Source organism: Chroicocephalus ridibundus, chromosome 4, assembly GCF_963924245.1.
Source record: "Chroicocephalus ridibundus chromosome 4, bChrRid1.1, whole genome shotgun sequence".
Classification (NCBI taxonomy): Eukaryota; Metazoa; Chordata; class Aves; order Charadriiformes; family Laridae; genus Chroicocephalus; species Chroicocephalus ridibundus.
Genome location: NC_086287.1, coordinates 7275796 through 7302018, shown reverse-complemented (window position 1 = coordinate 7302018; position 26223 = coordinate 7275796). Strand labels below are relative to the sequence as shown.

Genomic DNA, 26223 nt, shown 5'->3' with positions numbered 1-26223 from the left:
AGATGGTCAGCTGGTTATCAGTACGTATTATCAGCTATAGGATAACATTTCTTTTTTTCCTTACAGGAACCATAATGATATTTCTCCAAGCTACCAACACTGCAGTTCCCATGAGAAGGTAAGCCAAATTAAGAAGCTCCATGACTGCAAGGGGGAAATCCCCCACACCTCACCTCTGCCTCTCCCTTCCTTCCGCTTCGTGGCCGTGTGCTCCTGGCGCTTGCCTTGTTTTGGCCTCAGCCCGTGTCAGACATTTCCATGAGCTTTTAACTTGCTCAGCCTGCAAGTCGCTTGGCCAAAGAATTGGGTGGTTTTCTAATGTGGCTCAGTGAAGGGTCTGGTGAGCAAGAGGGAAGGAGAAGCATGTGCTCCTGGGAGACGGGAGAGGTGCAGACCTTTCAGTAGGGAAATGACGGGCTCGGGTGCCCGTGAATCTGCAGCCCAAGCACCAAGCAGCCCATCCTAAAATCCCCAAGTATCACCACTTGGGCATTCTTTAGGACTGTTAATGATGGCGTGGAAATGTCTCCCACCTTGTGGCACTCATTTTAGGTGGTGTCTAGGCACAGCTGTAATGGTTGTGTAATGATGGCCTTTTTATATCATTGAGCCAGTGAAATTCAATTTTTATGGCAAGTCAAATGCCACAAATGTCACAAACAGCTTTCACATTTTAAACAACGTGTTTTTAATACTGTTGCTTATTTTTCAACTTGCCTATCCAAGTAAAAACCTATTTCTTGCTAAACTCGCCTACCTTGGAGAATTGTGGTAAGAACAATTGTATCAATATAGCAACCAAATTTACAATCGCTTTCAAACTTTTCTATCTTGTGTTAATATCGGTAATGCTTCTACTCAGTCAGCCACAGCAAAAGGACTCAAGTTATAAAAAACTACACGCTGCTGCTCAGCGGTTATCTCCTTGGTAGATTTGAAGGCAATGAAAAGCCTTGGTGATACCTATGATCTTCTAGCTGATCCTGATTAAGGATTTGGCTAAAAAGGCCAAACAGAGGTGGCCCAGCCCCTTGGCAGTAAAGAGGGCCTGTGTGTCCTGGGATTTGGAACCACAATGGGATATTGACAACGTATGTAGCAGCGAACAGGAAAGGGCAGGAGCGTATAAAAAAATAAAATCAGTGTTATTTAGAACAAATAGTTGTAGACTCAGTGGGGTATTAACGAATTGGAGGGAGGAGAAAGGCCACTACTAACCTAGCAGAGGTGTATGAAAACCAAAAGTTTTTAGAACTTTAAGTCAGAAACAAGGTACTAGTTGTGGGGACTGAAATGGGACGTTGCGGTTTAATGTAAGGCTAGATTACAAACTTTGACTTGGCTGTTAGAAAATGCCTAAGCTACCTTCTTCTGATGTAGTGGAATCATCATCTGCGGATAAGGTTGCTGACGCCTGTTTATTGAACTGGTAAATGTGCAAAAATGTTATGAAGTAAGAAAGAATAGCTGTATAGAGTTCATATAAATTAGGACTCAAGCGTTTGTGGTGTCGGTGGAGATGGCGAGGGCCAGGCAGGCGGCTGCAGGGCCTGCTGCCGTCCCTCCCCTCCTTCCCCCTCACGGGAGGCCTTCACCGCTCACCACAAAACCGGGACCCACCGGGTCCGACGCAATACGTTCCCGGAGCCTCCTCCCGATGTTCGCCTCAGGAAGGCGGCGGGGCATATGCCCGGCGAGGCCCCGCTCCTCCCTCAGCGGGGCGCAGGCGCGGTGTCCCGGTTGCCATGGCGGCGGCGGCGGCGGGGGGAAGCCGCGGGGGCCGCCGGGAGCGCGGGCCGGGCCGCGCCGCCCGCGCTGTGGTGAGTGAGGGGCGGGCGGCGGCCGTTAACCGCCGGTAACCGCCGCACTCTCCCTCAGGTGCCATGAGCAGCGGCGCCCGCACCCGCCGCAGGAGGAGGAGGGTCGCTCGCCTCAGCTCGCCGTCCTCCGCCAGCTCGGAGGGCGAGGAGCCCCTCAGCCCCTCCGGCAGCTCCCCGCTCTCCCCGAGCGAGGAGGAGGAGGAGGAGGAGCAGGAGCGGGCGGCGGGCTCCCGGAGCCGGCGAGGCCGTAGGTAATCCCTGGGTCTGGGCCCGGGTTGGAGCAGGGAGCTCGGGGCCGCCCCTTGCGTGAGGAGCCGGGCGCCTCTACTCGCCTCCCTCCGCTGGAGGCCTCTATTGGGGACGGAAGATCGTTTCACATAAATACAAACCGGTTTGCATAGATAAGCGCTTTAGGCACCTCGCTCCCTTTTTATGATCTCTTGGGAAGTGGCAGGTTACGGCAGTCTTTTCTACGGGCAGTTGAGTATTTTCATGGGTTTTGTAAAAATTCTATAAACTGTTGAGCAGGGCCTCCGTGTCTTTGCAAGCTGAAAAGGTGCAGCCATTCCTGTCATCCTTTTAAATGTTCTCAAACACTAAAGGGCTGTTTTGCCTAGTGTATATAGCTGTATCCAGAGTCAGTTTTCGTGTGTGCATTGCTCAGTTCTTGTTTCCTTAATTTCATTCCCTTTTAATTATATGCAAACATAATAGGTCCTCTTTCCCTCGGGATCTCCTCTGCTTGACAGGAGAATAAATAATCCTTATTCCTCCCTTTAAAATAGAAGGGGGAAGAGCAGGGAGTGCCTTTCGCCTTCTGTAATACAGCCTTTGCAATGGAAACTACAGATCTGTGCAGTAGCTGATGGTGGATGTAGTTAGCAAGGCTGAACGGAGATAAAAGTGCCAGTGGGGTAAGGGAAGGTCAGCTGAGCTCCACGGGGCTCAAACTGCCATGGAGAGCAGGGAAGGGATATGGACCACGCTGGTCCTACAAGCATTTATTGAGAAAGGTGCTGAAAGTCCAGCAAAAGTATTCAAACGTAGTCAGAAATGGAAGCTTCGGAGTGAAAAGGGTGTATTAGCCTGTTTAGGGTCCCTCATGTTTCAGGTCTTTCGTTACCTCTTCTTTTATTCCTTCCCAATAAGCAATTTTGTTCACATACTTTGAAGTTCTGTAGCGCTCAGTTCAAACTACTACATGTCTTTGCAGCTTGAGATGCTACTTGAAACGGCTCACAATTTTGGGTCCTGTTGCTGCAGTATTCCCTAGCAGTGGTAAGATGCAACTGAAGACGACCTCTCTTAGGGCCAGAGTTAGAACAATCTCATTAAACTCTGCAAGCATAATTTATGCTTCACTCATGCAGACACTGCATCTGAATAAATGCTGCTGCCGTGTTGTAATAAGTGTCTGCCGAATGTTCATATAGCAGCTTCCGTGTATAACTGCCAAGATCTCAAATGTATAATAATAAAAAACACTTCTTACGCAGCCACTATCCCCGCCGCTTATGCACACACTCTCTCAAAGAGTCTTTTTGTTGTTGTTGTCCTCTTAAAACTACACAGAAAATTAGCCGGAGGCAGACATTTAACGTGGGAAATACAATATTTACAAAAGAGAAAAGCTGAAAACAAGGCCTTGTGAAATGGTGTTAGGCATTTTCATACTTTCATTATGGATCAGTGTTATGTTTGATGGCGTGACTTAAGTGAATATATGATAAATGATAATCACAGTGTTTTCTGTTAATCAGACTTCAGTTCCAATGCCAAGTGTACCTAATTCAAGATACTTATTTAAAAACAAATGTGCTTTTGAGAATGTAGTCTTTTAAGAAGCCTGTTATTGTAATTATTCCAAGGAAGGTCATAGCTGTGAACATGCTAGCATTTCAGAAAATGGTCTCATGAAATTCAAGGTCTGTGTGTCTCAAAATACATCATCAGCGTGCCAGGGAGAGTGCGACCAGTGGCTGGGATGCACGCTCAGAAGGGCTGGGTTCCTGTCTGCGCTCGGTGCAATCTGAGAGTTTTAGACACAGTACTTGCAGAAGAGGGGAAACGTTTCTCCTAACAGCTCTCCATATTCAGCTTGTGTTTTCCTCTGTTTAAACTTCATTTTTTGTTATTTTTCACTTCTATACAGTGTTTTTAATTTATCACTGTGAATTATTTTTTTGAGAAGTTAACAGCTTGAACTTCATAATTACTGATAGAAGAAAACACACAGTAAATATTATTTTCCTTAATTCGTTCCTTCCACGAGTACTTTTTCTCAGGTTGGTCTAATATGTCAGCATTATTCTAGTATAAAGTGCCATAATGCAAATCACGCAGAGCAAAAGAATGTATTGAGGAAGTATCCCTCCCAAAATGTCAAGTCTGGACAAAGTTGTGTTGGTTTCCTCAATTTGAACACATAATGCTTTTATCCTTATCTTTAATAAACTTTCAGAGAGTTATTTTCTAACAAAATGTGCTATTATGCATTCTTAAGTTGCATCCCTTATTATAAGTACCTGTTTAAAAACTGACTCTTAAATTTTTGCTCTGTGTTAGTGCTGTAGCATAGAAGCCCTCGGGTGCAGCAGGATGTGTTCGACAATGCTGGGCTTGGGCGTGCTTGGCCTGTGCTGCTTCTGTCCACGTGTTCTCTGTGTCAGGGTGTCCTCTCGGTTCTGTTGTACTACGTCTCTCCTGCAGCATGGTATAAAGAGGGCTGGGGGCTGATTCTGTGTGGGGAAAACAACCCTTTTCCAGTTTAGTTTCAGCGTGAATCGATTCCCCTGGACATATCATGACCAGCAAACGGTCATGTTCGTGAACACACATGTGGGTAACAACAATGGAGAAGAGTAGGACAAAACTCCTGAGCACTGACATTGTCTCCAAATGCTTTGTATCACAGAAATACATTCTAAAGATTACTGGGACATAAAATGTTTTGTAACAGTATTGCTGTTCCCTGTGAACATGTAATACTTTTATATGGATGCTTAAAAGATTATTTCTTTTAAGAATTCTTTTAAAGAATTTTTTTCTTTGTTTGGATGCCTCTTCTGTAGCTTGGTTTCAGCAAACGGAATTACTGTAGTGAAGTGTGTATTTCCAGAGCCCATACACCCATATAAAATAGTAAAGTGAAGTCTAGTTTCACTGTTTTATTGTTAAGAAAAAATTCTGTATAGGATAGAAGAAATTTTGTAAAGAAATCTATTGGCATGTTTTCAATTTTCGTTGACTTTGAGCCTAATATATTGTCTCACTTATGAGGTAGTACATGTATAGAATCTTATAAAAGATATTTCTGGCCTGGGGCTAGGATTGCTGCATTATTCATGAGTAAAGAAGTTATGAGTGAGTTATGCAAGGTATCCTATTAAAAGTTTAATACAACCTTTTATAATATCATCAAGTATTGTATGCAAGCCATATTTCTTAAGTATGTTTCCTGTGAAAGCTTTTTAGGGTGGAAAACCTTACCTATTGGCGTGAATGGGTTTAGTGTGTTGAGGTTGCTTGATATCATGAATCCAGTTCTGTAGGACTTGAAAGAAGAAAAAAAGTATTCTTGATAATCCTTTGCTCATGCTAAAGGCCACTTGATACATGGAGCCTCTCTGTGACCAAGGACAGGATGTTAATGTTAAATCTCTGATTTCCCTTGGTTTCCATATGTGAGAAAGAAGGTGACACTTTGATGTTTCTGATATTAGTTTTTGTTTAGTTCATAGAAGGTAATGCCTGAATCTGTTCCACAGTTTGGAACCAGGGAGGAAGCGGGGGGTGGGGAATCACTAACAAGCTATTATTTAATAAGTAGAACGTAGAGGGGATGTTCAGAGGTGCACTATAAATGCCATGACATTTATCCAGAGATTACTCATCAAGTAGAAAAATAATGTCGTCATTGTCACAGCATACCCTAAATGTCATTTTTCAAGGTGGTAGCAGTGCTTAATTTTTCAATCAAATATATTACAGCTAATATTCTTTTACATTTCTCATTTTTAATTCAGGAAGGCTGAAGACTCTGAAATAGCAGGGGGAAAAAAAGAGTCACCTTTGAAAGATAATCTTTCACCGTGGGAAGAATGGTTCATTGGCAAAGAGAAGGAGCTACGTGCCCGCTTACAAGCTAGAGCTGCAGAGGTGAATACATCCCATTAGCTTGATGTTAAGTCTAATAGAAGATAGCAAGCGCCAAAATACAGTATTTTTTTTTCTTTTGATTGCAGAAACACAAGCAGTTTTATCCATTATTTTTTGGTGTATTGGGCCTCCACAGTGTTTGTGTTTGACAGTGCTGAAATGATTCATGCTACATGCATCCTCTTTTGCTAAATGTTATGTTTCATTGAAATGGTGCTGTATAATATTTTGCTTATCCAACTGTCAGATAATGGTTTGAGTTGAAAGGGTTAAAACATATTTATATAATTGGTACCTTGATTTTCATCATGGGTACATAGCCTGCATGTAGGTAGTAAACACGACAGGGCGTGTGCTGGGTGCAAGTATGCCAAGCTGCCTGGTTAGATATGAGGGACAGTGTTGTTACCGTCTCAGTGTGTAATTATACAACAGTTTGGAGTCCTTTCCCAGGATAGGTTTTCCCGTCCCAGCATTTTTTTCCCTCCTTCCATCTTTTGCTCCCTTGTAAATGAACAGTTCTCGAATGCTGGGGCAGAATTAAGTGAGAGCGCTGTATCTGTCCTTGATTAATATGTTTGTAGTTGAAGTTGATTAAATGATACTGTTGTTTAAAATCAAATTGGAGGTATTGGGTAGTGGCTAGAAAAATGGCATCAAAGTTAGATCATTTCTCACTTTAGCTGCTGATTTAATATTTGACCATGAGCAACGTCCTAACCTTTCTGTGATTCACTTTATCTGTAAAGTGAATATAACATATGGCTGGTTTATGTGGGCTACCTCATGCTGTTTATAAAACATGCACCACTGGAAGGTTCTGGAACAGTCTTCTAGAGGTCAGCATAACACCAAAATAGTTTGTTAAACTTGAGGAATATGTTCTGATCCATTAATATTCACCACACATTTCATGACTTCCTCTTCAGATTCCAGTTTGGTAATTGTCTCTCCCTGTTTTGATTTTTAAGTACAAAAAATGAGCCAAAGTAATTTCTGGTGTCGTGTAGAAAATGTGGTTTGTGTCTGGACTTCTCATGTGGTTTTGATGAGGAACCAAAGCAATTTACTGTGTATCACACAATAGCATTTATACAGTACTAAATGTAATCTAGAAGATGTCTCTCAAATATATATTAGGAGCAGTCATAGGACAAGCATTACTTAAAGCTGTGTAGAAATCGGTGGAATAGGTAAATAGGTTTTGAAAACATTAGATGTTAAACTGCAACGTAGGCAACTCAAGTAGCTTATATGAGGGGAAAAAACGCAATCAACCTTTTTGTAAGATGCCAGAAGAGAACAAAGTATGTGATTGTGATTTAAAAATGGATTACTACATTTGCATATAAGAAGTATTCTGAACTGATATCCTAAGAAACAACTGTGAAGTCCCAGATCTTTTGCTGACAGCAGCACCAAGTCTGCCCTGAATGTGGGAAATGTGGATAAACATTTGGAGTGGACAGCGGATGGGGGTCTTCTAAGGTACTTACAGTGCCATCACCTTTTACAGAAACCAGGATCCTTGCAATACAGATGTCTCAGAACTCAAAGGAGGTGTTAGTTGCTGTAACTTTGCCTCAATACAGCAACAACTATATTTTCAAACTGTGTTGTGTTTTCTTTGAACTCTCTGTAGGCTCCTATTTTTTTGTGATGCCTTACTAAATTCAGTGTAGGGACCAAAAAATCAGTTTGGTGGAAGTAATTCCGTCTATGTTTGAAGGTATGAGTTTTCATTGAAAAATAGCACTCTGTGCTAATATTACTGTTAGAGAAGCTAGGCATCTCAAATTGTCGTCTTAGTCATGTTTTTTCTTTATCGATTAATTTGCTTGGAGAGATATAAGTGATTGCATGTATACTGTATGTCCTATAAAGGTAAAATACTTCAGAATGTCTTCTCTCATCTTCAAAAGAAAGCTCTTGTTTCAAAGTTCGCTAAAATCTGGAATAATTTTGGCTTTAAATAAACTTTCGCTTAAGCCCTAAGGTTCTTTTAGTTCTGGTACTAAACATCACAGGTGGGTAATATTTCATTTAGCTTTTGATGCCTTCCTGAATGCAGCAGAGTACACCATGTAAATTTTAAGAATTGTAGAAAAATACTGCTGCAAATTAAGATTCTACTGACTGAAAGGGCTTTTAAATAAGCTGAGGAGTGATTTGTTATGTTGAATTGTTTCCAAAGCCTAATTAAAATACATATTTCCAGTTCATATGCTAAAAATTATACATTTGCATTGATTATATTTCATAATATTTCTGTGTTCACTGTCATCTCTCTTTTTGAAAATCTTAATGAAGGAAAAATTTCAAAATGTAATGCTTACATTGCTTTAACTTCAGCACTATTTCCATTATTGAGTGTACTGATGTAGATGGTCACCACAGATTTAAGATGTATACTTTTTCTTTAATTAGGAAATGCATAAACAGCTTGAGAAGATGAAGCAGAAGCAAGAATGTGAAAGGAGGAAAAGGATAGCTGAAGAGAAGCACAAGGAATGGGTCCAAAAAAAAAGAGAAGAGGTAAATATTGCTTTGGTTGCAAATATTTAGCACATACCATGCTTAAGTAAACCTATGTAAAATTTACTTAGACTGTTTGGACAACCATGTTTTTAGTTTGTTGAATGAATGGCTTTTTCAGTTGAAAATTATAAAACCACGCCAGCACAGTTAAATATTTTTCCAAGACTGATTTCTTTTTTTTTTTCCACAAGATATAGAGAGATTTGCTTTCTGAGTAGCCAGACAACTGACAATTGGCCTACATCTTGTGCAGTAGCCTTCTGCTAATTATAGCTGGGGTTCTGGTCTTCAGTATACCCTACTCTTTCTGACTTCCTAGGTTCAGTGCCCAAACATTTTGGGTAGAGTGTACATCTTAACTGTCTGCAGTGTCTTGTACCCAAGTAGAGCCAGAAGAAGGAATTAGTTAAGTACCATTGTGGACAGGCAAATAGTATGGTAGAATTTAGAGGGATAATTGAGGTGTGAGGCCAGATTCAGGAAATTCTCAGTAGACCACAGTTAGCAGTTGGGAATTCCTTCATCCAAAAAGCCATTTCTGAGTGGGATCAAAAAATTTTTGAAGTTTTTGAGAGGGATGCCTAAGTCAAGGGTCAGAAGCAGACAGAATCCTGATCTCAATGGGGCGCTGTACAGCTCTGTGTCACACGAAGCAAGCATGTGTACTGGGTGCAAAAATGGGAATGTTTAGGAGGCTTGGGCTTGTTCAGCCCCTGGTAGTTTGTGGGCATACGCGTTCATTGTTTTACAGTCTGTAGTTGCTTACCATCCTGTACTTCTGATTCTGATTGAAATCAGATGAAAACTGATTAAAAATGTCACAATGGCACTAGCTGGGCTAGGTATCCAGACCTCATACATTTGTCTTCACCATTTCAGAATTCCTTCTTCAGATTCAGTCTAGAACCACTAGAATAACCTGTGTTTGGATCTAACCTAATTACTCTCAGTCTCAATGCTGACTGGAAGATTGGCATAAACCCGCCTCAAAACCAATCCTGCTCTAAGCATTTATTATGGTGTAGAAAGGGTCCTCCCTTATTAAAGTACACAGCAAAAAGCAGAAGATTTATTGTTCAGCACAAACAATGCCATTTTCCTCTTCTAAAATGCAAATTAAATTATAGGTGTCTGTAACTATTCATTGGCATGAAAGAGTTTGGGCTGCCTGTTAAAATTGTTCACAGTTCAAAACAGTGAAAGTTCTCATTCTCTCTCCTCCTCCCTCTGTCCTCCCTGCCCCCCCTGCCTTCAGCTTCTGTAAACTTCTGTCTGTTTGGGTCTTCCAAAGATCTTTGTCTTTGTGGATTTACTGATTAACAACTTCTTTTCTGTTGTCAATGGGAATGGGAGGTCTCTTTTATGGTAATCACAGCAGCCCAGAGGACAGGGGAAAAAACATATTTGTGTCTGGACTTTATCATATTTTGGAAGGATAAGGTCATCCTTAGGCCATGTCCCAAGCTTTTACCAAAAGTAATCTGATTTTCCTTTAAATCAGATGATTCATTGGCTAGTCTTTTCTGTAAACCACACTCAAATCAAGAACAAACTGAACTTAAAAGCCTAGCTGTCTTTAGGATATTAACATTTGTGCTGCATAGACCTTGCCACTTCAAGTTTGTACAAGATTATCTGTGGATCTGGACGCAGACTGAAGGATAAATATGTCAATTCAGTAACTAAGTAAGAAGGTGTTTAAAACTGAGTGAAGATTTCAGATGAAGTTTAGGGTTAGATTTGTGAGCACTGACATTTGCTATGACGTCTCATATTTGTGAAAACCCACTTCATTTCCTCCTAGAAGCATCAAAAGGTGCTCCTTGAGGCAAAACTCAGAGTACTCTTCACTGAAATATGTATTAAGTGCTTACCTTTTTCACATCCGGTTACTGATTCTGAGCCTCTGTGTGTAGGCTGCAGAAAATGCTTTACTTGAGAGGAGGCAGTACTTTCAGGGATGTTACCTCTGTGATCTCCACAAGTCTGTATCCTTTCCCATTGCTCAATACTGGACTGATGAAGGGCGTTAAGGGATGGTTGAGCGTACATGAAACTTCTTCCTTCATCTTGAGCATCCAGCACCAGGAGACACTGCTGGAAAAATCTTCATACCGTGAATGTGAGGTACATGTATATCAGAAGTAGAATGGTTGTATATGTATATAGAAGAATTCTGCTGCTGTTCTGTATGCCAAGCCAGTTTTCTAGCATTTTGTTGCATAGCAATGTCAGTTGTGATGCTGTGACTGTTAAATAAAGTCCTTAAGGGTCAGGTTAGGAAGAAAAGCTTGAACACTATTTTTGTTCATGGCAGTTTCATTTTTTTATTGTTTAATATATATGTAAAACTACATGCTGTGAAGTTTTTTTTTTTATGCTTCCAATCATTTTGCATAAACTATTTTTGAAAATAAAGGAATCATAACCATTTAATATTCTTCTGTGTAAATAGCTTTTGTGATTTTAAAGGTTGTAAATGAACTAGAAGTAATATGTTGAAATACAAGCTATCAAAGAACATCCTAAGCTGTGAAATATGCTTATGCAAATATGGCAAAATTTTGCAGCTCATTAGGAATTAAAAGCTTTATAAAACCAACTGTCAGGCACTATCCTGGTTCTACTAATGTCTTTACAATTTTCAGTAAGATACAAGATCTCTGCTGGACAAAATTAGTCTTACTTTCTCTCTCTCCTAATGTTGAGTCATTTGTGGGCAAACAGTAACTTGTCTATTTGATTTGTTTTGTTTTAGTTGTAACAGAGCTCTATTTTTAACAAGTCACAGGAATATCAATCAAAATATTTTAACTCTAAAATATCTCCAGACATGCTTTTGATTCCAGAAGAAAATCAATTGAACCCAATGTGATTTTTCTGTTTGTACATATAAATATTTATATTGTATATTGTTGTGGGTTAGCCCCGGTAGTCAGCTGAGCCCCGTGCAGCCACTCACCCGCTCCCCCGCAGTGGGATGGGGGAGAGAATTGGAAGGTTAAAAGTGAGAAAACTTGTGAGCTGAGATAAAGACAGTTCAATAGGTAAAGTAAAAGCTGCCTGCACAAGCAAAGCAAAATAAGGAATTAATTCACTACTTCCCACCGGCAGACAGGTGTTTAGCCTTTTCCAGGAAAGCAATTTCCCATAACGGTTACTTGGGAAGACAGATTCCCCAACTCCTAATGTCTCCCCGCTCCCTCTTCCTTCCCCCAGCTTTTATTGCTGCGCAGTGCGTCGTGTGGCAGGGGTTATCCCTTTGGTCAGTGGGGGCCAGCTCTCCCGGCTGTGTCCCCTCCCAGCTTCTTGTGCAGCCCTCACCCACTTGCTGTCAGGGCAGAGTGAGAAGCAGAAAAGGCCTTGAAGCTCTGTGAGCGCTGCTTGGCAATAACTAAACCACTGTTGTGTTATCAACGCTATTTTGGTTACAAATGCAAAGGAGAGCACCACAGGAGCTGCTATGAAGAAAATTAACTCCATCCCAACCAAAAAGCAGTACATATATGTAATACGTATATTTGCAACAATAACTGAAATCTCAAAAACAGAATGCTTGAATGGAAGAATAACTGTAATTCTGAAACTCATGTTGTTAACATCCTTTTCTTATAAAGCATATAATACTTTATGCTATATTAATTAATATATGCTATATTAATGTGATATCTAGCAAAGCTGTAAGCATACTTTACATTGGAAAAACTATTCTAATACCAATGTTAATTTGACTGGAGCATTTCAAATACTTTCTGCATTGTTGAATAGAGAATAAGGCATTACTTTTTATTTTTTCCTAAAAGTATGAGCAAAGCATGCGTCAGTCATAGGACTTTGCTCAGCTTTTTTTTGTTGTTCGTTTTTTCTTTCAGTAAGCCCCTGTTACTTACCAAAAAATATAATTTTAATGGAAAACAGGTACAGGATGGGGAAATTCGGTTTTGATGCTTTTTCATTGAAAATTTTGTTCCTATTTACTTTGTTATTGGCTGATACCTTTTATAAGAAGCAAAAAGCAGTAAGAAATATGAAAGCCTAGAACCAACACACTGTAAGATAATGAATGACGTTGTTCTTGGAGCAGACTTCCCTTTTTTGGTGTGCCGCATGGGGCTTTCGAGAGAGATGGGGAGGGACTCTTAACGAGGGAGCGCAGCGATAGGGTGAGGGGTAATGGTTTTAAACTGAAAGAGGGGAGATTTAGATTAGATATTAGGAAGAAATTCTTTCCTGTGAGGGTGGTGAGCCCCTGGCCCAGGTTGCCCAGAGAAGCTGTGGCTCCCCCATCCCTGGAGGTGTTCAAGGCCAGGCTGGATGGGGCCTTGAGTGACCTGGTCTGGTGGGAGGTGTCCCTGCCCAGGGCAGGGGGGTTGGAACTGGGTGATCTTCAAGGTCCCTTCCAACCCAAACCATTCTATGATTCCTCCAGAAGAAAGACTTAGACTCCAACTCTCACTCCAAAGACTTTGTTTAATGCATATTTTATCCCACCATTGCTAATATAGAACACAGATTGTTTGGCAGCTTGAGCACGACTTTCAAGTTAAAAAGTCATGCTCACTCATGCTCTCTTTCTTTCATCCAACAAATTGTTAATTATTTTGTGAGGAGTGGTACTGCTTCAGCAGAAGGGGTGGAGAATCCTGTCATCCCAGCCTGCAGTCTGGTAGATGGAGTCTTCTCCCCACAGTGGGACATTTTAGTTTGAATCCCCTCAGGCAGAGAGGTAATGAAATCCGGATCTTCCCTGTCCTAGGTTAATGTTCTAACAGCTGAACTATTGTTCTGAGTCAAAGCTGTGGTTGCAGCTATGTTTTGTGTAGAGCCTGATGTGCTATGGTTTTTGCTGACAGTTTAGACTTGAAAGAGATGCTGAGATGTTCACCTTTTTCAAGACCAAACCCTTTCAAGAAATGTATTTATGAGGGAAGCTTAAATATCTAGCACAAATACCTTCCAACTTTGAGAACCAGAATCATTTGAGAATTAAAATTTTACGTTTAGATGCCCAAGTCTGTCTTTACATATCTACAACACAGTGTTGACGTGTCTTTACGCAAAACTCTTCTGTGAGGTCATGCACGGACAGTGCCCTGGGTATAATTTTTGGTTGTACCTGAATCTCAATTGTGTCCAGACTTACCTTTAGATTTCTGTAAGTAGAATGAACTGATTTCTCATGGTTAGTGTTAGAATGAGTTTTAGATAGACTTGTGGAGGAGGAGTTCAAGGTGGCAGATGATTTAAAATATGAGTGCTCGAGTATTTCAGCAGCATTTGGGAGTCTGCGTTCTTCTGAAGAGCCCAAGAGTGTTCAGGGACCAAGTACACTAAGATTTTCTGCTTTGTCACATATATTGAGTATCTACACGAAAAGAACACAATTTGGGAGGAAGATCCATGTATGTAACTACTTTACAATTCTTCAGTTCCTAGACTACAGCGGGGTCTGCGTTGACTTTGTGTGAGCTTGAGCAGTAAATCCTCGTAAACCTGCCTGTCAGTAAACAACTGCATCTCAGTGTTGATTCACTGACCTTTTTTCTAGCCTCTTCTTCTTTTCACATGCCAATTCTGCAGAGATTAAAGAAGTAGCTCTGTGGGCTAGGCCTTGGTGACTGAGCTGTGTAATAGGGCTAAATTGAAAAGATAATAACAATTGGCCAAAACCCCCAGATTTCTGAGGCTGTTAAATGCAATTGATGTTCAGGATTATTAGGAGGATAAGTGAGGAAATCTGGATGTATGTTCTGATGTTGGCAATGTGGACTTTTGCTATATTTCTCCATCAGTCAGCGTAAAACAATGCTAGAATATGGTAGCTAAGATGTTAGAGCGAACAGCTGTGAAATAGAACCATCAGTTATCTGTGAAAAGAAAAATGTCACATTGTGCAGACCAGAAAATGGTGATTGCTGGGAGAAGTATCTTAAAGATATAAACCACAACAGTAATTTCTGGAAATATTTCTATTTGGTGACACTCTACATAGAAAATGGAGAACAGAAAGCAGCTCTGCATTTTACCCTTTCCAGCTTCTCATTTAATAATTGATATGAAAATGCAGAAATACATATTTTGTTAATTTTCTTCCAGGTGGATATTATGTCTCTGTTTCGATGGGAATTGGGCTGTGTTCTGCCTGGAAAATTATTTAATATTTCTACCTTCTGTCAGGAAGAAAGCGGGATCCTTCTTCAAATTTTGAATTCCTTTGACGATTCTTCTTGTAGACGTAGGTCTGATTTTTCTTGAAAAGTTCGTAGTTCTGCTGCTGAGACATTGGTTGGGTAGTGACTCAGTGAGACACATGCTGCCTACTGAGTCACCATGGCTGCTCTGTGGGACGGCTGGATTTGTTTTGGGTGGGGGATTTCCAAGTACTGACCTAGCCCAGGCTTCATTAGGTTCCGAGGCTTGATAGGATCACAGCCCAGAGCAGTGATCCCGCAGGGCAGATTTGTATCCTTTCTCCTTAATAATGTGCTTGGGTGGGGTGGCGGGAGAACAAGCCTTTCTTGCAATGAGTAATTGGATGTTTTACAATCAATACCTTAATTTATGTAATACCTGTAATCATATTTTAAAGTGTATGTAAATTTACTAGTGGTTTAGTGAATAGATCATGTCTGTTTTGAACACAAGATCAAAGAGAATTCTTAAAACCCAATCTGACAACACCAAGCATAAACAAATTATATCATTTCCCTCCCCCCATATGTACATGGAAGGAGAGTGAAAGGAGAACTGAAGAGCATGTACATTAATATGCATGTTCCTAGCATTTTTGATAGACGTGTATAAGGGAGAGTAATGAGGATGGGGGGAAGCTGGGAAGGCCAGGGTGACAGGAGCTTGACATGAAACGGGTTATGAAAGCAGCTGGGAATGTGGTGTACACTAACTTTATGAACGAAAAGCTGTTCTGTGCGTGAGAGAAAGAGGAAGCGTTTCTGATTTGTCTGCAGAATAATTTCTAGGCAGCTGCAAAGTCTGTAATTCTGCAGGGACTCTCCCCATCTTAAGGATGTCTCACTGGAAGTAAAACTTAGTAATAGTTGTGGCTTTCCTGGTAGTGTGCATGGCATGTTATTGTTTACATAGGACCTAATTTAACTTTGGGTTGGTCTGAATAGTAGCTAAACTCATCTGAAGTATTGTGATTAAAGATACATAATTTAAGAAGCTTCCCTGCCATTTAATTGCAGTCTTTAAAAATATTTTTAGTCTTATTTTCTGCTTCTAATTGTTGTCCCTTATTGAACAATTACACTAGGTGTGGAAGGGGCCCATTTTTTCATTTTTGTCCTATATTTATTTTCTTGATTTTCTGTATGGTAAGATCCTTAGCTAAAGACTGTAGCTTTGAAAGATCCCTAGTTTTGTAACTTACTTTCATGTACAATACAGATAAGCCAGCAAACAACAAAACATTTGAAATCTTTGTAAGGCTTCTTCACTAATGGTTTCAACTCACAGTTTTAGCATATATCTCTCTTCTACGTTAATGCTTTTTATGTGTACCAGACTACCATTGTCTGGAAACAGGAGCTGTCGAGAGATGCAGGTGGGGAATATTTGGTAATGAAGGGACCGAGGAACCCCGAATAAAAGAGTTTAAGATGAATTTGAGACAAGGAAGGAGAAGAAGCTTAGACAATTGGTTATTTGTTTTTCAGGCAGGTGGTACTTAGGATCTGCATAATTTGCCAAAAAATAGATTCTTTTTCCTTTTTAACATATTTAAGCATGGAAGGGTTTGTTTCATGTTAAGAAAGATCTTGTTTCCATTCTTCACTAGAATAAAAACATTTCAGAATATCAACTCTTTTTTTTTCCAGAATTAAATTCTTTTGTTGTTGTAAATAATAATTTTGTCACATGAACAGACCTTACAAACAGTGTTGTGAAATCATATTGATAAGACTTCCATTATTTTGTAGTTCTATGGAGTTTTACATTGCAGAATACACGTTGAAATTGGAGTGTATTCTTATCTAACCACTTTCCCTACACTGCAGAACGGATTCAGCTGATGTTTGCTAGAATGTATTAGAAGTGAAATTAAAAAAAAAACCAAACAACAAAAACAAACCAAGGAGAAAATATAGATAATAGTTAATTATTTTGTGAAATTTTGAGCAGTTTGTACACAAATAACTTTTTATCTTCATATTAGAGTAATGGACAAGAGTATAACAAAACAGCGGTACTGAAAGAGTATCATCATGGTTTAGGTGAAGAAACATCCACCTCAAGAGATTATGGTAAATACAGTTAATTAGGCATAGCTTGTAAAAGGGGGGGAAAAAACCCACAGCTAATGCATAATTTAGCTGACGATGTTAAAATCGTAGTAATGCTTCTAGTGTTGGCAAACACAGAACGGGGCACGCTAGCTCAAGCAATTCTGTAAACTGGCTGCGTCTGATAAGAAGTCTGCAGTTTAGTATTATGACATGCTCAGAAAAAAATGAGTGCCTGGAGTAAGCTAAGGTTATGCTTAGAATGTTTTCTTTACTGAGACAATTTCATGTGGTCTGGATGAGGGTTCATTTATTATCCGGTACTGTGTCTTACCAAAAAAAGGGCAAATATTTTAACCTGAAAGTAATGCATTTTCTCTTCATTGGCCCTGGTTTTGCACCTTGTCATCTCATCCAATAAATGACAGAAATGAATTAGTGTTTTGCAAGGCAATATAAGCTAAAGTTTTTATTCTGTATTATGCTACTATATTGGATTACTGGTAAATTTTGGTATGGAGGGCAAGGATTGAACTAGTTTAGACCAGACTGAGAGAATTGTGCTGGTCCCCAGCTCCAGTATTATGGCTTCTGCTTCTTTAGGCATAACTGGATTTTCCAAAAGTGCAATAAATCTGGAAAAAAGGCAGGGGAGGGGCCCGTGGCAGGGAGCAGGGCGGAGCTTTATCTTTCTGACTTTTTTGTGCTTATAAGAGGTAAAACGGGAAGGGAAGTGTATTCCTACTGTTCTTGTGTGTTTTTCCTCTTTTCCATAAAGAAGACAGACCCTGTTCATTATACTTTGCAGTTGTAGGCCTTCAGCATCCATACTGCCAACTGTAGTAATTCTGAGTCAGCATAAATTCCTGCTAAACTACACATCTCCTTTGTTCAAGACGAACATGCAGGGGAGCATGCAAGAAAGAGATTTCTTAAAAGAAAAACAGCATTTTTATTCAGCAGTTCTTTTCTATGAAGTGAAAACTGTTTGATCTCAAGTCTTCTGCCTCTCCTCCAAGTCACGTGCACAGCTTGTCTGATAAAGATTTTTGCCTCTATGGGTGTACGCAGGTCCTTCACAGCTAAGCAGAAGTAGTCCTGAATCAGCAGAATGCCAGACGTTTCATAAAGGTTACAGGGAAGCAAAGTGAAGAGCTATTGTTAGTCTTCAAATGAAAATACCTCCCTCTCTCCAGATCAAGGAAAGGCCATCAATATGTGCTTGTTAGCTTATAGTCCCCAAAATATTGTTGTGTACTGTTAGATACACACACACACCAAAAAGACGTAGAAGTGAATGACACCTCTGTGTAGTGTATCTTCCAAATTACATAGGTTAGCAATTTCAATTCGCACTCAATTACCACTTTCTGTCTACCCTAGAATGTGTTTTCCTGTCTTCCCTTTCATCGTTTGAAGAGAAGTATGTAGATTGATTCACAGAAGAATTCCATATGCGAATAAACTAAAGAATATAAAAAACATAGAGAATATAACAAAACATGAAGTGGATTCTCATGTGAACTTCTTGTTTTCATATCAAATTATGCTTAAATGTGTTGAACAATCTGCATATCTCAGTGACTCTTCGAAGGGGAGAGTTTTCTTGACTTCCATGTGGAACTGGAGCTTGCTCTGTATTCACTGAAAAGTAAAACTAGCACACCGTTGTCAAGAATTGCAACATACATCTATTTCCCAGAAATATTGAGAAGTATCTGAAAGTTTTTTAAAAAATTACTGAAGAAATAAAACAGAGTAGTAAACATAATAGCATAAGGAGTGATGAAAGTAAATTTTTATCATGTTTTCTGACAAGTTTATGTGTTTAAAACTATTTTGTCTGGAACCTAGCAATGAACGGGTTCTGGTTGCAAAGAGCTTGCAATGTGATATTTTTTTTCAGGGTTATGATAATTGTATTTGTAATTATGTGATAAAGTTAACTATCCCTTGAAAGAATTGCCCATTGAAATATACTGAAAAGTTTCTATTGTGTTTCTCTGATCTGTTTCATGTAGGAAAGAAGGGAAAGGGAACGAAAGCTGAGTAAAGAAATGGCAGAAAAAGCCACACGGGAACTAGAAAAAATGCAGTTACAAGAAAAGGCCGAAGTAAAGTATAAAGAATGGTTAAAGAAGAAGAGAGCTGAAGAGGCAGAAAAGAAGAAGAAAGAGAAGGTATTAATCAACTAATTGTTTATTTGGATGGGGTTACCTAACCTGTAACTTATATTAAATACATTGGTCGATTAAATTGATTAGAATTTATCAAATGGCAATGTTGTACATGAAAAGAAACTTTCAGAAGTTGTAATGTCAGTGCATTGAAGACATTGAGGTATGGTCAGCAAAGGAAGATGCATATTCATGCATTTTTGTTAACAGCCTTTGCAAACCCACTGCAATTGCGATGTGATAAGGGAAAGAGAAATACAAACCACACAGTGTACCTTTGTGACTCAGTCTGTTGCAGGGTGACCCAGACAGAAAACAGGGGAGCATTATGCACATTTTTCTCCCAGCACCACTATTATATTACTATTATACTTGCACATATTTGTAATTAAAAACATTTTTATTAAAATCTGTCTGTACCAATCTGATGCTAGGAGTTCTAATTTTAATGTTATTTCATCTTAATTAATCACCTCTGTATTTTTATAGTAAGCTTCAAAAGACCTCTTACATATTGTAAGCTTCCTAAAGTATGGGCTTTGAGGTCCTCTGCTTCGCTAGAACAAATGCTCTAATAAGGCTACGCTTGCAGGAATCATCCAGAATTCCTTTGAAATAGCACATATTGGCAATGATGATGCCTGAAAACTATGCAATGTGTGACCAGATGTCTTACCTGTGAAGCTGATGGTTGTATTGTAATTTAATAAACATTACAGTATAATTTTTCACTATAATATGTAATATTATAGGAGTACTACACTACTGCTGTAGCTAAGTGTGTGGGAGGATTGTGGTGAGAAGAATTTATCTATATTCCCCCTGTAATTACAGCAGTTGTTCTTAAAGTAAAGAACACATTTGTAAGAATTTCATAAGTACGTATAATAATTTTTCTGGATTAACTTTAAAATACCGTAAGCTGTACCAGATCAATTTGCAGGCCTTAATGACCTTAATTTTGCAGTCTTTCAAAATTTCCCATATAATTAAAACATGCTTAAATATTCTGTACTGGTGGGTTTTTGTTCCTGCTTAACAGACTGATTCCATGTCTCTGCTCAGCCTCTAAGGTCCACAAGAACCTTGAAACCAAGAAAATAAGTCATCAGACACATTTAAACCACATGCATTCTTTAGTTTCTGAGAGCTTTTTCTCAGAGAAACACTGGATTAGTGCGAAGGTTGATTTTTTTTTAAATTTTTTTTTCAGACTTAAAAAAAAATGCAACTTTTCTATTGTAATGTATTTGTATTTAAAAACATATTTGAAATGCATTCATCAGTCCGGGAATCTGCAAAAGACTTATTTACCATTTTGTACATATTGTACAGGGCTTTGTCTATAGCTATCTTTTTTATTTTTAGGAAAAAGAAAAAGAAAGGGAAGCTGAGCTACAGGAGAAGAAAGCAAGATCGGAGAAGATCTTTAAGGAATGGCTACATAATGCTAGAAATAAACCACGCCCTGTTTTGAATGGTTATGGCTTCCCACGTGGGAAGTCTGCAGGTTTGTACTTCTACCACACATATGTAGTGACTTGGGTTCGTGGTTCCTTCCCTCTAATCCTTTAATGTAAAACGTAACCTGTTCAAGATTTTCATCCAGTATCTAATTTTGGCACATGGGAACGAATATCTCCTTTGGTATAAGTCAGAGAAGCTTTTACTCTGAGACCCTTTGTGCGTGTTTTGTAGCCCTTCGTGTTTTTTGGGAGGAAAATTGTATTATTTGAGAGAATAATGTATCATACCAAATTATAATTGATTTTGATCTCATTTTCCTTACCAGGCATGGGAATCACTGGAGCAAGTTAGTGATTCTTGTGAAGCAAATCAGTTACATTAGCATGCTTGTAAAGTTAGTATTTGTGTCACAGAAGGTGTGTGCCACCTTATGGCCCCTGAATCCCCTTTAGAAAAGAGGTGGTTTTTTGAGATGTGAAGATTAAGAAGAGGCTGACAGAAGTCCTGCCTGAAAAAGGAGACATGGGAATCAACCTGAGCTAAGGTTTCCTTTTCATGTAGCTTTACAACTGCATTACACCTTATTGGCTTCTGTAATCCTATTCCCTTTTTGTTTTAAAGGGAAGTGTTAAAGAGAATGCTGTTGACAGTGTGGTGTTTTGTGAGTCTTATTTTATTTTTGTATTTTTTTGTCATCTCACATGGTACAAAAACAGAAGAGCAGTAAGAAAAAGTATTGCATTTTACGTTCGAGTGCTTAATTAAATTTTCTTTAAAAACATATGTATATACTTTTGCCTTTATTTTTTCATAGAATTAAAATCATTGCTATTATTTGAATTCACAACAGAAAATATTTTAGGACCTAAATTCTGAAGGTTTAAGAAAATGTGGAAAGCACGGGAGCACCCTTTGCTCTTTAGCTTACAACTGTTTATAGATGGTGATCCGTTTTGCTTTTTGTGTTTTGTTTTGGACCTTCGTTACTTCCCCACAGCTGCAATCACTTGTTTAAGTGGTTTTTGAAAAATATTTCTCTACTTAGTTGTGTTCATGCATTAGAATGTATTGCAGACTTTGTGTTACTCAACCGCATGATGTATGCACTGAAATTTCACTACAGGCAAATGACTGATAGGGCAACGTGTTCCTTCTGTTGCATTTTAGATTTTCTTATATTGCTTTATGGGCCCTAGGTTATTAATTGCAGGTTATTAATATGTGGATAGTTAGTGTATTTTTCTTCTCAATAAAATGAAGAATAACAGTTAAGCAAAGACTGAAAAATATGTGAGCTTTGCATATGTGGTGACAGGAAGATTTATTTATAAATGCTTTGAAATAATGCAGAGTAGCCGATTCATTGACATTTACACCTTTGAAGTATACAAAGGATAGAGCATTCTGAATGTTACACAGCATTTGACCTGATTGGTATTTTAAATAGAGATTAAGAATATGCCAGTTATTGGTAAAAAAAAATAAATGGAAGTTTTATTACTTTGAATCATTTAAATTATGTGATGTGCCTATGCTGTCTTCCTCTGAAGACGGTGTTGTGTCTCTGTTAGTTCAGATGATTATTATAAATGTTTGCATTGTAGAGCTTGTGTAAATATTCCTTTTTAGTTATGTGTATTTTCTAAATGTTTTAGGGTATGCTGATGGAAATTCATATCCAGCTCCAGCATATTGTAACCCCATTCCTTGGAAACCTGTACTTGTGCCTCCTCCAAAGGAAGACAATGTTCTTACCGTGAAGAAGAGTAAGAGACCTGTATCTTGTCAGTCACATGCATCTTCGCCTGTGGTAATTTATAAGCCCAAGAGCAACCCTTGTGTTGGATCCTGGTGCAGAAAGTAGCTATAATACAGAAACCAAAACTATTCTTAAGATCTTCAGTGAACTGGGCCATAAATATGAAGTTATACGTAGTTACATGTCCAAAACAAGCTGCCTTGTTTTTTTAGAATTTTTGTGAATAGGTTTTGTATTTACAGCCAACCGACCAATCAGCTTTTTTATATGGCTTTTTATATGTTGCATTTTGGTTTAAAAAAAGAAAAAAGGTCATATTTAGCCAACTGTAACGGTACTGTACCTTGATACCAATAAAACGCACAGGACTGTTTCTTCCTTTCCTCCTCTTTTGTTGTTGAAGGAGTTCTTTTGTGTATGCGATTATTCTTTTGGGCAGGAGTGTTGCTGGGTTATTTTAAAAATGCTAATTAAACAGACTTTAAAACAATTCTTGGCTTAGCGTGGAAGGAATTCAAGACCTGCATGCAGTTGCAGGGCTATGTCATTGGAGTCATGGAGATGTAGTGGGATATCTTACATCACTGGAGTGCTTCAATGGGTGGATGCAGGCCCTTTAGGAAGCACAGGCTGGGATGGTGAGAAGGGGAGAGCAGGAAGAACACATGAAGTTTTGGGTGAGGACTGGAGATTAGCCAGCTGAGACCTAATGAGCTAAGATTAAAAAGGGGGACCAAGGCGGGCAATGTTGTGATGGGCATCAACTACAGACCACCTGATCGGGAAGAAGTGCGCAACATTCTTCAGGCAGTTGGAAGAAGCCTTATGCTTGCGGGCCCTGGTCTCACAGGGAGACTTGAACCACCCTGAAATGTGCTGGAAGGGCAACACAGCAGAGTGCAAGCAGGCAAGGGAGTTTCTGGAGAGCATCGGTAACTCCTTGACACAGCTGGTAGAGGAGCTGACAAGGGGGAAGGCTTGTTGCTGGACCTGATACGTACAAACAAAGGAGAACTGGTCAGAAACATGAAGGCTGGGGGCAGCTTTGCCTGCAGTGACCAGGGGCAGTGAAATTCAGGATCCTGAGTGGAGGGAACAAATAGGAGGATCACAATCCTGAACTTCAGGAGAGCAGATTTTGTCCTGTTCAGGAACTCGCTTGGAAAAATCCCATGAAATATGGTCATGGAGAGGAGAGGGTTCTGGGAGGGGTGGTGATTTTCAAGGATGGTCCATCCCATTGAGCAGGAAGTCAAGCAGGAGCGACAGAAAGCCTGCATAGATGAACAAGGAACCCCTGACTGAAATACAAAAAGGAAGCATACAAGAGGGGGCAGCGGGAACAAGTGACCCTGGTGGCATATAGAAACACTGTCCAAGTGTGCAGGGATGGGATGAGAAAAGCCATAGCCTATCTGGAGCTGAAACTAGCGAGAGATGTGAAGGGGCAACAAGAAGGGCTTCTGTAGGTGTATCATCAGCAAAAGGGAAGTTAGGAGAATGTGGGCCCACTGCCACATGGGGCAGGGGCTTGGTGACAATGGACACAGAAAAGGCCAACATACTCAATGCTTTCTTCACTTTTTTTTTTTTTTTTTTCTTTTTTCCCCCTGGCAATCTACTGATTGACCTCAGCAATCACAGATCCCAGAGTCCAGTGGGAAAATCTGGAGCAAGGAAGACAACCTTGGTGGAGGAGGATCTCACCTCAGTCACCTAGAAAGGTGATGGATGTGGCAAAACTGGCCATCAGCCTCCTGGGATACATGAGAAAGAGCTTAGGCCAGCACATCTTTCCCCAGCACCAGTTGAGACCGCATCTGCAATGCTGTGCCCAGTCATGGGCATCCCAGTAAAAGAGTGACATGGACGTACTGAAGCAAGCTCAGTGAAGGGCCACAAAGATGATTAAGGGATTGGAGCATCTGACAGAGGAAGAGAAGCTGAGAGAGCTGGGACACTTAAGCGTGGAGGAGAGAAAGCTCAGGAGAGATCTTACGAACGTCTGTAAATACCTGATGGGCGGAGAGAGAAAGGCAGAGCAAACCCTCCTCAGTAGTGCCCAGTGACAGGAGAAGAGGCAAGGGGCACAAACTAGAATACAGGAAATTCCATTTAAACATGAGACAGAATTTTTTAAAGTGAGAGTGATCAAACCCTGGAACAGGTTGCCCAGAGATGTGGAGTCTCCATCCTTGGAGATACTCAAAAACCAACTGGCCACAGCCCTGAGCAACCTGCTGTAGTTGGCCCTGGTTTGAACCAGGGAGTTAGGACGAGACGATATCCAGAAGTCCCTTCCAACCTCAACAATTCTGTGATTAATAGTGAAAAGGAGAAAGCAGAAAGAGATAAGACCTTTTTTTCCTGTTAAAATAGTTGTAGCACTTTAAGAAATATATTGTTATCCTTTAAAAATTACAGAATATTTAAAAGTACATTATGTACTATAAAATTTAATTGGTAAAAAGCCCACTAAGGCACATTCTGGCATCTAAGCATTCTAATATATTGATTTCTGCTTCTGATCTTAATAATCAATTTACATTTCTTCACAGCAAATCGTGAAAAATACTAAACTATCAGCGTCAAGTTTATACTTAAAACATTACTTCTACCCTAACTTTGAGTGAATCAGTTTATACAATCTGCCTTTGGCGGTTCTTTCTAGATAATGCCAGATGCTAAAAAGACTGCAACGTCTTACAGGAGTTAATGGATTATTTGGTTTGTGTTTGTCAGTAATTTCTGATATGAATTAGTGTGAAGTCTCACAGACTTTCACAAAGTTCTTCACATTCACCTAGCGTTAAAGCAGCGCAAAGGGCATTATGCAATCGTGTTTCATTTTTCATTTTACGCTTTAAAATCATGAACATAAAACTATTCTTCATCAGAACGAAAAGAAAGAAAACATGCTTTAAAGAGCAATGTGTGAATCTTCTGTGAGTCAATTCTGTCATTTTATTGTAGTAGTGGCTAAAAATAACTGAAATTAGGACTGCTGTGTACTACAGATGTAAATGCAAGTGGAAGCCCGTTTTAATACTTGAAAGTGTGTCACTTAAGCTGACAAAATAGACACAAGCTAGTACGAGTGTACGAGTATGTTCCTTGGTTTATCGCATACGGTGGGTGCACAGGCTGATCTGATGCATTTCACTTCTGTCGCTAAGATAGCGGGCTCCGCAGTGTCCGGGAGGGGTCTGTTCTTGTTACTTCTCCAACAGTGTGTAACTCAAGGGCCAGACATTTATGAATATGTGATTTATAACGCGGGTTATTGTTACATTAGTTAATGAATGTCTGTTGAGAGTACCTGACTTTCTGCAGTCTAATATTTGGCCATACATAGTAAAAGCTGTTAATTTTTAATGCTGGATTTATTTAATAGTTTATTTTCTTATTTATTCTAATATGTAAATAAAGACACTTAATGCAGCTCTCATGAAAGACAATAAAAACTCCCAGCAAGGCCACTACCGTGACTTACTAGAATGTTCTTTTAATGCTGTTTCTAGGTTATTTCCATATTCTAAAGTATGTAAGGCTTTTGGTTATTGCGGGTTGGTTTTTTTTTAAAGGCAGAAAATAATTTTAACGATTCATGCACTATTCTCTTCTGTCTGTTTATTTTGATATTAACTTTACTGTACACATTTAGGAGAAGTCTGGACTCCGTAAAATATGTGGAGTGTTGAACTGTGTTTCTGTTAAGTAGGAGAACATGGGCTTCAGAGAAGGAGTCTGCACATTAACCTCAGGATGTAGAACTTTGTGCCTGGCTTTTTCTATAAGGACCTCCGCGACGGATTGGTATGAAACTAGTGGATTAATGGATTAGATGTTAATCTCTCCAGCTGACCTTGCCATGTGGAGATGTCTTACGAGAGTCAGAAGTCTGACAATTATGCAAGCTACCAGAAGCTCATTAGTGTTTAGATGAAGGGACAGCATTTTACTGTAATGTAAATGATTACTTTTGGAATAGTTTACAGAGGTTTCTTGGGACTCTGATTTAGTTGAAGAGCCATATACTGTCATGTTAGTATTTTCTC

At 39.5% G+C, this 26223-nt stretch overlaps 1 protein-coding gene across 2 annotated transcripts; it reads left to right on the top strand.

The window, feature by feature from the left end:
- Window positions 1–1741: 1741 nt before the first annotated feature.
- Window positions 1742–25505, top strand: CCDC34 (coiled-coil domain containing 34). 2 transcript variants are annotated; one of them, XM_063334290.1, is made up of 7 exons: window positions 1742–1820; window positions 5846–5978; window positions 8406–8513; window positions 18784–18942; window positions 20308–20449; window positions 22062–22172; window positions 23801–25505. In XM_063334290.1, the coding sequence occupies exons 3-7, from the start codon at window positions 8409–8411 to the stop codon at window positions 24019–24021; spliced, it is 738 nt and encodes a 245-aa protein (XP_063190360.1). In that variant the 5' UTR covers window positions 1742–1820; window positions 5846–5978; window positions 8406–8408; the 3' UTR covers window positions 24022–25505. The 2 variants fall into 2 exon arrangements, with proteins under 2 accessions (XP_063190360.1, XP_063190359.1); XM_063334289.1 differs by having other exon boundaries at window positions 1780–2071.
- Window positions 25506–26223: the final 718 nt, after the last annotated feature.